This window comes from Myiozetetes cayanensis, unplaced genomic scaffold (assembly GCF_022539395.1).
Source record: "Myiozetetes cayanensis isolate MyiCay16 unplaced genomic scaffold, myiCay2020 scf22, whole genome shotgun sequence".
NCBI classification, from domain to species: Eukaryota; Metazoa; Chordata; class Aves; order Passeriformes; family Tyrannidae; genus Myiozetetes; species Myiozetetes cayanensis.
Genome location: NW_026087434.1, coordinates 5,420,258 through 5,433,101, shown reverse-complemented (window position 1 = coordinate 5,433,101; position 12,844 = coordinate 5,420,258). Strand labels below are relative to the sequence as shown.

Sequence of the window (12,844 nt, the reverse complement as noted above, 5' to 3'; positions counted from 1 at the left end):
TGATCTCTATTCATTTGTGGTTTGTCTTTAGGACTTAAGCTCCTCCTCATCTGCTGTGCATGACAAAGTTTCAGAAAGCTGAAGGGATCTTTCTTCATGTCCAGAAAATACGGATTGAGGATACGATGCTGACGCATCAGGGCTCAGCTTCCTGCAGGAAACACTGTTCCTTCAGCAGTTTTGGCACTGGGATTTATGAGACTTTGTGGTCAAATCAGGATCCCTGCTGCACCCTCTTGGTGGGAACTGGAGAGTGCTTTATGAATGGTGCTGAGTAGGTTGTGATGTCTCTGCTCTTTGGGGCCTTCTAAAAGAAAGGCCAGGCCTCGGATTTGACTATTTTAACTGGGTGAGACCACAGATATCCCATGGAAATCTGAGGGGAGAAGGTGACACCAAGTTTGAAGCACTCCCAGTCCCTGAGAACACTGGCTGGTCTCAGCCCGACACGCTTTTAATGTTTTCACTCCTAAAAGCAGTGAGCTCCTTAATTATCTGCCCATCTCTGATACTTTATAAATGAATATAAGCATTGTGCTGCCTTTGGCTCTAGTTTCAAGTGTCAAATAAATGAACTTAAATTAAGGTCTTACCTGTGTTTGTCTCCCTTGCATTTGATATTGGTGGAGAAGGTGAATGAAGGGCTTGGGTGTCCTTTTCCAGGTTAATGAATGTACCAGGTATGTGAGGGAAGGGATGGGGCAGTGCAGTGTCCTGGGTATCAGCTGGTGAGGTTTCAGTAATACAGCATATATTAGTGACAAGATTCTGCATTATTTTTCATTTGTTAACAAGAGTGACAGCAGTGTATGTGATCAGATGCATTAATTTTAGCTGGTTTCTGATGCATTTGTAGGCACACAACAGGTTTGTGTGGGGTATCTTGGGTCTTAGTGCCAGTTTTTCTCATTACCACTCCCAGGTGAATTGTGAACCCCTAAATCTTGAATTTCTGTATCTCCTTTCAGTTTTAAGAAGCACAAAAATGGTTGCCACTCAGAGAGGATTTTTTTTTTCCCCAGTGGAATCAAATGCAGATATTTCTGGGGTGCTGGGATGCCTCCAGGAGAAAGGAGTTACCCCATCTACAGCTATAAAATGCTAGACCATGAATTTCAACCTTGAGCAACAATAGCCATTGCACAGCTGCTGACAGAAAATAAAAACTAAAGCAATTGTGACAGTTTGTGAGAAAAGGCCTTCTCAGTCATGTCCAGGTAAAGGATGCAATTACAAAGAAAATAAAAACAATGCTCAGGGCTTTGAGGAGGAGTGTTACTATAGGGTAGGATAGCCCTGTTCTCCAATTAGATCATGGACAGGCTGTAGAGCATTAGTTAAGCCATTGTCAATGGTGAGGCTTCTGTGGTGCTTCACACTTCTTTCTTCAGTAAGTGTTGCTCTGTAACTTGTTTCTGCGCTGGCATATTGTGTGGTCTCTGTAAAGTCACCATCAAAAATCAATCACTGCTGAACTTGGGCCTCCAAATGCATGCAAAAAAAAGTCTGGCAGCATTTGTCTCATGGCAACGGCTCTTCAGCACAGTGAAAGATGATGCAGGGGCTGCAGAAAAGATGTCTTTGTTCCACAATACAGAGGGCACTCATGTTCCTGTATTCCAGTCCCCCTCAGACAAATCACCTCCCAACTCTAAAAACTGTGTAGACATTGAATATTTCTTAAAAGTATTGTTAATTAAGGTGAGTCATATCACTTACACTGGTTTTCTTGTTAAGCACTGAATGTGTTTGTTTTCTATTTGCTGTCAGGCATTGTTAGTTCTGTTCTCTGTGTGTTTTGCCTGTATTAAACAGCATCCTGAAAGGCCAGTATTCAATGTTAATAGAAACATTTGTTACTGTCTCACTTCAATTATTCTGAACCACATGACACAAGAGAAGTTCCTCCTGTTTTTATTTTACACTTGTTTCATTTCACTCTTCTTTTTTTGTTTTTTAATCCCTAACCTTACATTTTTTGCTTTTAAAGTAACGTTTTCCTTCTCTCATAATATTTTGTTTATCTTGCTGTTTGTGGATGTTATGAAAGTCTGCTCTGAGCTTGGATGAAACAGACTTTGGTATCTTTGTTTTATATATAAATATATATGTTTTACACTATCTGATCTCGCTCAGCAAGCTTTTCAGTGCCCTTATCTTTATGTTCACTACGGGGAGTGGGAAGACGCAGAGAAAAATATGCAAGGAGTGCAATGGGCTGGAAATGGAAAATGACAATCTGAAGGTGCAGCCTGGGCACAGAACTTGGTATTTGGGTGGAATTACTCTTTTTGAATAGCCCTGTACCAGTCACTGAAGTCTGCCTTGGTTACTCATCTGCAAAGGGTGGTATGTCATTTTGAAGGCATTTAGAAAATTCACATAATTATCTAAATGCTAAATGTTGTTATCTAAAGACTGCTGGCTGCAGTTTGAAAGCTCAATTCCTGCTGGTCAGGCAGATCTAACAATTCCTCGTGGCACTGGACAGGATTGGGTTTCTCTCTCTGTGTGCCTGGAGGTATCATTTAAAAAAACCCAACCCCACAGTGATGGGAAAAATTGCACAGGTCTGGCTGTGCCTGTGCTGCAAATCTACCCCAAACTTTATAAAGGCTTCCATTACTGCAGCATCTGAGTTGTTTATGGGGTGGTTCTTACATCAGCCCTTCCCTGTTGTGCCAAGGTTTTATCACATTTTTTAGGTGTGAACAGGGACCTGAGAGAGGGCAGTGATTTGTCACAGATTGCAAGGACAGCCTCTGGTGGCCAGGCCCCCAGGCTGTGGGGAAATCCCAAAAAGCTGATTACTACTTGTCTTGAATGACGATATTTCCTTCTGCACTGCTTGTCAGCTCCTCATTCTGCAAAGTTCACATCATAAATAACACTCCAAATGTGGAATATTTTAAAAGTTGGCCTCTCCTGTTGAGCTCTATTCCCATGAATAATCCTGATGGCTATTGAGACAAGTCAGCTCTTTCAGTTCATTTTTTTGCATGGTATATACCCTGGGTTCCTTTTATTCCCCTGGATTTTTCTTTCATCAATATTTCTTTTTCTAAAATATTAATCATATTTGATCTTTCTGTAGCTTGTAGGTTACTTTAAAGTTAAGAGGAAAATGATGAATATTTTCATGAGTGAATGTCTTGAATTAATGTTCTTGTCATTAAAAAGGGTAACAGAGGTTTAGGTTAATGTATTTATCTGTGCATTAGTATAGCCCCAGCACTTATTTTGTCTGCCAGTGTTTCTAAACATCAATTAGAAAACATATTCAAAGTGAACTTGGTTTCCAGTGACTGTGCATAATAAATGGACATATGCTAAACATAATTACATATTTAAATGCATTAAACTGCAAGAATGATTTCAGATATTTCAGCAAAGCTCAGTTACCATAGTTCTTCACTATCTGCAGTAATTGCTCTAGATTTAATTGTACCATTAAAGGCATGAGTGTTTATATTTTAGCAATATAATCTGGTTTAGGAAGAACTTGCAAAAACATGACAAGTTGTTGTAAGTTTTCTATCCCAGTATTATTTCTGTATGGATTTGTGTTAGCAGCACAGTGATATCCCTATTCTTGTGGCAAGAGGGGAAGTTCTAATCAGATATAATTTATACTTATAAAGACCTTATTTTCTGGAGGTATAATGTGTTTGACATAGAATGGGTTGGATTTTTAGATCCTCACGTAAGCAAAATATCCTTGGACCTTTTATTAAAATAATACAGGGAAGATGGTCACAGAAGAAAAACTCTATCTGGCAAACAAGTATTGCCAAATAATTTTTGAGTGAAGTTAGTGCTTTCAAAAGCTAAATTATAGAGGAAAGGGTTTCTTTTGTTTCCTGAATCAACCAGGTGTAGGGCCTTTATTCTAGTCCTAGAAACACTTCTAAGTCTTCTGTCCTTTTCTTGCATGGATTGAACTTGGAAAGGTCTTGTCCAGAAATGACACAAAGGAGGGAGCTGCAGTGAGGGAATCCTGGTCAGTGGGGGCCTCTTATACATCTGGGCTGTGAGGTTATCACAGCAGAGAGATATGAGGCTATGAGGATATAGAGAACTCCAGTGTCAGCCTTCAAAATTATTGATACTTGAAATCCAGCCAATGGATGCTGAAAGTATTTCAAAATTCCCTTTTCTACGCACACAGTGCTTTTAAAGTGCAATTAGTCTCAGGAAGTAGACTTTGCCACCACTGCTTTTTTTAAAAATAAGCTTCCATAACTTTTTTAGATTAGGAAAAAACCAGGAAGCAAAACAAACGGAGACAATTTGACATAATTCTGAATTTCAGTAGTATGCCACAAAGCCATCAAATAAGCAAAAGGAGCTTTGTTTCTGTGTTCTTTCTTCCTTTAAAAACCTATTCAAGGTCACGGTTTGAATAGAAAAGTAATTGGATTTGAGACACCATATGCTGTGGAATGCTTATGACATCCCTAATGAATGTTACAGGGTACTACTTCTTCCAAAAAAATGTTGACATTAGCATTGGAACGACTGTTGACAGCAAAACTTTCATTAAGAGAAACATCTTGAAGTCAATCTTGTCTGATTTTTTTTTGTTTTTCCTCTTTCTTCCTTCCACCCGTCATGATAAGATGCCCACTCCTGAAACTCAGAGAAGTTGCTTACCTTGCCGAGCTCCAGCCTGTCACAATCACTCACCAAACTTTACTGCCCTTTCCCAACACCTTCTGATTCGCAGTGACAAATCCTAGACTATAAAAGCAACCAGATTCCATTGCTGTGTGTCTCCTGTTAGTCATTTCCCAGTATTTATGGTGCTGCTTGCTGAGAACGTTATTCCTGTGCTCTGTTTTGTAAATCAACTACAGGTAAATTCTGTTAAAAGAAAATTTATTTTTGATGCTGTGAAGTTTGGAGGAGTTTCTTTTCTTGGTTGTGTCTTTGAGAATCATGAAGGTGATCTCAAATGTGTTCCCTTCTCCCTCTACAGTGTAACTTTGAAGGATCATTTATGTAAGGAACTTTGATATCGTTTTTGTGGGACATGTTTTTCACTTAAATGCCTCAAATAAGCAACTTTCTCATTATCTTGTGGAAATTTATCATAAAACTTGAAATAAATTACAAATATGAGGAAAAAGAACTTGATTCTCGTTATTCTGAGATATTAAAATTGAAGAGGTAATAAAACATCAAAAAACCTCACAGTAATCATGCAAACAAATCTCACAAAGAAGCAAGCTGTTACAGTCTAACATTAATCTAACATTATTCCTGTCTTTGAAATGTTTCCTTTTCATCCATTTCATGTGGGTAGCAGAATCACAGTCCTTTCCAAGTGACAGTGCAGCATCAAGGAGTTGTAAATAGAGCACAGACAGTTTAGTTATTGCTGGCTACAAACTTCTCCAAACTTTAACCTGGCCCCAGCTCTCCCATGTTTTTTGCTTACATGGGTTTTTTTTGTTTTGAAGTAGTTGTGAATGACAATTGAAAAACAGAGTTGCTATGTGTATGTAAACGCTCTGAGGGAGGGAAGGAAGAACAAGCTGGCTTGCTTGTCCCTAACTGAGGGACAACACCTGTTGGAGGTGTGGGCAGCAGGACAGGCCAGTAGTAACCAGCTCGTGCATTTTGCTCTCTGCTGGGGCTGATGATCAAGTTTTTGTGATGAAAACCCAGCAGGGCAGCACCAGGCATGCCTGGTATTCCTGGTGGTGTGCCCTGGTAGTGGCAGTGGGTGTGATCCCTGTCGTTACTGTAGGGTGGTGAATCCCAGGAGCAGCTCTGCAGATCAGATGTTTGATGTCTTTCTGTGGACTGGCTCTCTGTTTGATGCGTTTCTGTGCGCTGGCTCTCGGGCTGCTGGAGGTTCTTTCGCTTTCAGGCTCGCAGCCTCAGGCTCTGGCCTCTGCAGATGAGCCTCCTGCGAGGTGCAGCTCACACAAAAGCACAGCAAAACCCCTGAGTGACAGTCACACAGGGCAGCCGTGGCTTCCCTGTATCGTTACCCTCGGTGCAAAGGCAGCTGCTGTTTGCCTGTGCATGGAAATCCAGACAGTGCTGTAACTGCCTTATGAGCCAGCCTCTTTTGGCTAGTTCAGGATTTTATTTTTTTTTAAAGATAGAGACAATTACTGTTTAAACAGACAATGAGAAAATGGTGCTCTAAATGGTTGGTGGGAAAATATATCCCCGTCCTGATGGTAATTATTTTGCTGTGCGTGGAAAGTACATGGGAATAGAAGAATCTGGAAGACACACTAATAATTAAACTAAAGAGCTGGCTGAGTTGCCAGAGCCAGAATGACACAGGGTAGGAAGGAGGTGGGTGGGCTCTGAGCTGAAAGCCAGTACCAGGGCTGTGTGTCTTTAGTGAAGCTGTGCCCCACATGCCATTGAAACCCTCATGTGGTGCCTCTCTGGTGCAGTGTGATGAAATAACAGCTTAATGATAGCTCTTCAGCAGAAATAATCTGTATTTTAGAAGACTCTGTGAATTCCATGTGCTTCAGTTTGGGGGTTTGTTTTATTTTGGTTTACTTCATTGGCTGTATCAGCCTTCCAAAAGGCAGAGCTGTGTTATTTCAGTTGTTGTCCCCACAGAAATCTTTCCTAGGATAACCACGATGCCCTCCAGTGTTTCCCATGCTGACAGGAATGTCCCACACGAAGAAGTTCTCTCTTTGTAAGACAAGGGACATGTAAGGAGGGAGGGGGAAGAGTCAATTTCTGAAAGCTGAAGTCTGGAATTATTCTATACTTCTTCATCATTTGTATTCTGAATTAAGCAGGAATTCCTCAAGCCTTCTAAAATCCCAAGTCTTGTTGGTCTGTAGCCTGAGCTAGATGATTTAAGATCTCCAGAGGGGATGTTTGTTTTTGATAGTTCACAGGCTTTCAGGAGAGGCCACTGCTTGCAGGATGGCAGAGTTTCAGGGATTTAGTTTCCAGTGCAAGTGTTTCAGCCGGCCATCTGTGTTGGAGGAACACGGACAGCAGTTGGGTGAAATGTTTGTCAATGGAGATCCATTTTGGTATCTCTTTCTGCAGCTCATAGAACACAGATATAAATAAATGCTTAATGAGTGAGGCCTCCAGTATTGCAAAACTTTGGCATGAATGTCTGAGAATGTCACTACTCGTATTGCTGTCAAATTTAAATTATGCCTGAAAGGAGACAGAAAGCTGGAACATGGCTTGCTGCTATATTGCTGTATCATTAGTGGGAAAATTCAGGACAGAGGAAAAAGATCAATCTTTTCCCCCTTGTGATTCTCCCAAATTCTGTTTTCTGCTCTCATGCTTATGACTTCCTATGTTGTCTTAACACACCTTCATATGATTTTCAGCACATATTTGAATATTAATGTTTCCTCATCACGTTGACATATGCCCACCCCTTTACCATTGCAGTTTACAATCATTTTCTCACCTTGCACATCAAATCTGACATTTATCCAGGAGTGCTTTAGGCTACCTTTGCAGAATGGACTTCCAAGTAGTCCCACTAAAGCCATTAAAAGTGTGCAGCAAGTGAAGTGAAGGACGAGGCTGTGATTTATTTGCAGAACCCTAGAGATGGGTTCACAGAATCACCCAGTACAGCCTTGAGGAGGCACATCCAGGACAACCATCAGGGAACTGGGAAGGATGCTCTGATCATGACTCAGCATCACTTTCCCTTGACCAAGCCCAAACCTCACCCTGGTGCATTTGAACACGTGCTGTGGCTGCAAACACCTGAATCCTCAGAAACTGGGATCTCTTTGTGAGGTGGTGGCTGTCTCCTTATGCTAAGAATAGACAAGGCTGAAGTTCACAGCCTTCACCTTCTTTCTGGACCACTCCAGCACTTTTCATCTGAAAGTTGGCTCCACTTGGATTTGCTTTTGACTCCAACTCTTTCTTCCCTTACAAAGTAGGGGCATCTGCATAAAATCATAAACTACATCAATTTTTTTGTTTGTTTTTATTTTTCTAATGTATCCTCTAAGGATTTTTTTTCCTCTATTTAAATACTAAGTGTTATTTTCCTGTCTTTAGAAGATTTATTATCCTGTTTTTCATTTTCTGTTCTGAGTATGTGTTTGACACATCCTTAGTTATTAGAATAGAAGCCTGACACTGTAGGAAACAGAAAATGTTTGCCTGCATTATGTTTCACATTATAAATGGTGCTTGTTCTTTGTCATACAAACAGGCTCCTTGAATAATTTTACGGTGTGCTGTTGAGAACTGTGCTGAGCCATTTGCTAGGAAATCAGCATCTCCTGCAGCAAACTCTCCATGCTTTGTCAGCCACTGTATCTAGGGAATAAAATCTATTCAAGAAAAAATCCAAACATGGAGAAGTTATGACTTATGTCCCTGAAAAATACGTTTTGAGTTTAGGAACCAAATATCTGAGAGTTTTTGGGGGCAGTGTCCACTACTAAAGCTTTGATGTACAACAGTAGAGTAGAACACTCAAATAATCTGCCTTTTTACTCCAAATCTGGTATTTGCAATAAAATATATTGACTAGTTACAGTTTTCCTTTCAGTTCTTGACTTCCAGTTACGGTTCAGCTCCTGAAAGCAGCAACAGGAAGTTTCAGCTTTATTTTCAGACTATGATGGAATTTCAGTAATTTTAACCCTGAGAACTTTAAAAAGTAAAATAAAAAATGAGACCCCCCTTCTCTTTAATATTAAAGATGATGAGGAATACCTTAAAGGCTGGAGGGGTTTTATTTGCTTTCCGGTCTTGACATACTGGGTACAATCATATCCTATTTTCCAGCTTGTCTTCACCAGTTAATAGATGTACCAACTCTTTTTATATTATTATTTAATTTTTTTTAATGGCAGCTGAAATGTGTTGATTCTAGCAACAGTTAATATCAAAAGACTTGTCAGCTCTCATATTTTATGGCAGCATTTACTGCCTTGCTTAGAGTTGCTTATAATTTTGCAAGAGAAGGCTGATGTTAGAAGTAGCAAGGAGTGAAACCCCCAGAAAACCAACATGGAGAAAATAAAGGCAGGATCTGTCAAAAGCAGGAAGAATTCTGATGTATTATCCCAGGTTTTTTCTTTGTTTTATAACAAATATTCTGAGAGGTTTGACATACGCTGTTGGATTCAAAGTACTTGAAAATGATGTTGGTATTGGCAGCCCATTTCCACCAGGTCCCCAGTGTCTCTGGTGCCTGACAAATTAATGTCACATGAGCAGCAATTAGTGTTGACATTTCTTAAGACCAATATGAGGAACACTCAGAGCAAGCAGTGCTATTCATAAAAACAAGAATTTGGCTGTTTTTTTTTTTTTTTTTTAAAGTTATTCTGGTCTTTGCTGACCAACTTGGCTTTTTGATTGAGTTCCTTGTCTGCCTTTGAGGGTTTGGATCAGAACAGAGAGTGCAACCTTTCACACTTTCAAGTGTAATTGTTCCCAGTACCTTGATCTCAGGTCTCAATTTCTAAGCACAATTTCCCTCATCCCCTCTTCTTCCAGAGTATCTATTTGGTAGAAAAGTGAGACTTTCTAAACGGTGAGAAAGGATGTTTTTTGTTTCATAGGAGTTTGTTTTATAATAAAATACCCAAGCTTCTAGGCAGATCCTTGAGTGGAAAGACAGACATGCATGGTATCCATAGGTCCAGTTATGCTGAAGGTCTTTGCTTTCTGCCTTTGTCCCACAGATCTCTTTTAGTTATTTTTTTTCTTATGAAACTTTACTATTACTTCTTTTTTGACTACTACTTGAAGCAGAGGGTTTGCAGTGGCATAAGTTTTTTATCAAGTGAGCTTGATAGTTTGGTACCTGTTTTGATATCATGTTCTTGAACCAGAAGATCAAATCTGAGCATTTCCCCCCATTATCAGGTCTTTAATGTGTGTTATCATCATGGTATGACAACCTGGTCCTGCCTGTGGGGATTGTTCATCGGATCTCTGCCAGATGTGCATTCCCAGGTAGCTGAGCCATGTCTGTGCTGAGCCTTTTTATCAGCAAAGACTCTCACTCCTGATCCGAATGGCTCAGGCAGGGATGGCAATGAGGCCACAAGTTGAGGACTTTCTGCTGAGCAGTGAAATCTGCAGCCAGGCTGGTGAGCACTTGGACACAAAGTGCTCAGCTTGGAGGGTTCCTGTGGCACATCGTTGCTGTGCTCTGCGGACTCTGAACACCGAGGCTGTGCCAGCTGTTTGGTACTGGAACCTTCTCTTGGCTTTGTGATAAGGTGGGGCTTCCTTTGGATGCTCAGTGTCTCCTGAGAGAGCCACATGCCTGATTTGAAGACCTGGAGCCAGGTGTCTAAATGTGAGCACTGCTGAAACATGAGGAGGAATGTGAGAATATTTAATTTTAAGCTTTAGTTTGTTCTGTTTCTACTGCAATACGTGATTAGAACAAAACCCCAAACAATTCATGGCAAGATGGAGTTTGTTAGCTCACAAAATGAGATTGGAAATGTTGACAAATGCATTTCTGGTGTTCCTGTATGATTGCTCCATTTCTCTGTTTGCAAGGCTCCTGTATTGCAGCCTAACCCAAAGCACAGCAGGACTCCTTCCTAGGACTAGTCCTTTCTATCATATCTCTCCCTCCCCCTAAATCCCTTCAATCAGCTTTTAGTAAAAGAGAAAATAGGTTTTATTACTTATTAAAAGTTTTATAATGGAGGCCTGGCTTATCTTCCCTACCTTCTGTCACTGACAAACTTGGACCAACAACTGCCAGATATTTGTCCAAAAAATAGATTGAAACATTGTGGATTTTATACTCTCAGTAACTTTTATGTGTTTATGGTAAATTTCACTGGCCTACAATTTCTAGAACTTCTTCAGGGTGGTTCAGTTCCCTCACACTTGTAGTGCCTGTTCTTCCATTTGGTATAAACAGTTAGTTGGTACTTTCTGCCATCTTCAATGTGTTATGGGTTATAAAGTGAGCTTTAGGGATGGAATATCATGAGGTTTGTTCCCTCTCCAGATTAAAAAAAAATAAATTTAAAAATCCCTCAATATGCAAGAAGGTCAAACATGAGCTATGTGAACTTGTTAAACACATTTATTGAGTTCTTGACAGTAACCAAACACAGTGAATGACCATTATAAACAAGAAAAAAGGCATTTGCTTTTACTTGGTCAGCTCCTGCTTTATCTGTAAAGAAAAAATATCCCTTTCCACCACCAATTTACAGGATTGAATGTTTGTCCCAGTAATGGCTTCAGCAAGGAAAATGGCAATTTTAAACTGAGATATGTTTCAACTGCTTTCTGCTTCTGAGCCCAGTTATTGTTAATGATGGACCATAAAGTGGAGTTAAAGATACACCAGCTCTAAGTGCATTCCTAATTGTCATTAACTCACTTAAACTGGCTGCAGAAAAGAAAAAAGAAGTAAAAAAAAAAAAAGAGAAACAAAAGAAAAACACAAATAATGCAGCCACAAGTATCAGAGGCTTATTGTTTCAGAAAGGAAAAAATAAATCAAAGCAAGTTTACTAAATTAATTTGTTAAACACATTTATTGAGTTGTTAAGAGTAACCAACACAACGTATGACCTGTTGTAAAACAAGAAACAGAAAATGGATCAATTCTGATTTTGGCAAATCCTACTACAGATATGTGACAGAGGGAAATATTTCAATTTCCTTTATATTCTGCAGTGATATATTTACAATACTTATCTCTCAAAGTCTGTCCCTTTTTTTAATTAAATTAACAGAAAGATCATAACCTAGAAATAAGTTTCCTTTACAGTAGTCTTGTTCTGTCTTGTCAGGATCCATTAATGATAGTGAAATAATGAGAGCTTTCCAAGGATTACTTGGCACACAGAACACAACTCCACTTTGATGCTGTACCGAGCCACCTTTTTTCTTTCTTTTTTTTTTTTTTTTTTAATTGAGGGAGGGGGGGAAAAGAGGAAGAATTTCATATGTACAAAGGCTGAAAAGTCTTTCTTTGTGACTCTAAATTAGTTCAGGAAAATCGTAATCACATTTACTGTAATACTGTCTTTTTATTTTTTACTCTTTTTTTCTATTTTTTTTTTTTTAAATTTCCACCGATCATATGAATGAATTTTGAGTTGAGTTTCCAGCATGGCAGCTCTTTTCCCACAGCACGTGCTGTTGTGAACCCAGGGAGTGAGGTTGGGTGCATTCCAGATGATGTCAGTTCCCAGCAGTAGCATTCCACTGTCCTTACGGGTTCTGCCTGCCCTGCCTTGCTTACTTGAGGAGCCACTCATTTACTGAAAGAGAAACAAAAACCATTAGGCTTCAACAGACTCCAGGTATTAGGCACTTTAAATGCCTTACAAAAAACCCAGGAGGTTCAGTTTCCTCGTCCTCCTGGAGAAGAATTAAGTCTGAATGGCTGTTTCTTTGAAGTGTTGTAACTCAGTCACTGCATCGCCGCTGAAAATGTGCTTTCTTTTCCAACCTTCACTACCCCTTCATAACCTTAATATTACTGGTAAGAAGGCACTTTTACACCGTTATTGCAGGCAACACAGCTGTGTGCACAGGCTGAAAGGTGCCTGAGACACACTAAAGCCCAGTTGTGAGCTGCAGCTGTGGCACTGTCAGACTCTTCCTGCAGGTGACCGAGTTGGTTCATGGTTTAATATCCATTGTGTAACATCACACTTCTCCATCTGAGTGCTTGCTATAGTGCTGCACCTTTCAAATGAAATTCATTCTTTTTTTTTTTTTTTTTAAGTCAGTTGTCACCAAGACTAGCTCATCCCTCTCTGTGGGTGGGAAAAACGGAGCAAAATGCACTTTGTAAGGTGAGAAGACTTTAAAAGGAGACAAGAAAACTGAAGGCCTGTCCTATTTGCTTTTAAAAACA

General features: G+C 39.8%; 1 protein-coding gene across 2 annotated transcripts in view; it reads right to left on the bottom strand.

The window, feature by feature from the left end:
• Positions 1–11,028: 11,028 nt before the first annotated feature.
• Positions 11,029–12,844, bottom strand: part of CA10 (carbonic anhydrase 10) — a 178,311-nt gene continuing 176,495 nt past the window's right edge. For both annotated transcript variants that reach the window (XM_050318968.1, XM_050318969.1), the window contains one exon: positions 11,029–12,242. In XM_050318968.1, the coding sequence (XP_050174925.1) occupies positions 12,220–12,242 (23 nt within the window). In that variant the 3' untranslated portion in view covers positions 11,029–12,219. The remainder of the gene's footprint in view (positions 12,243–12,844) is intronic.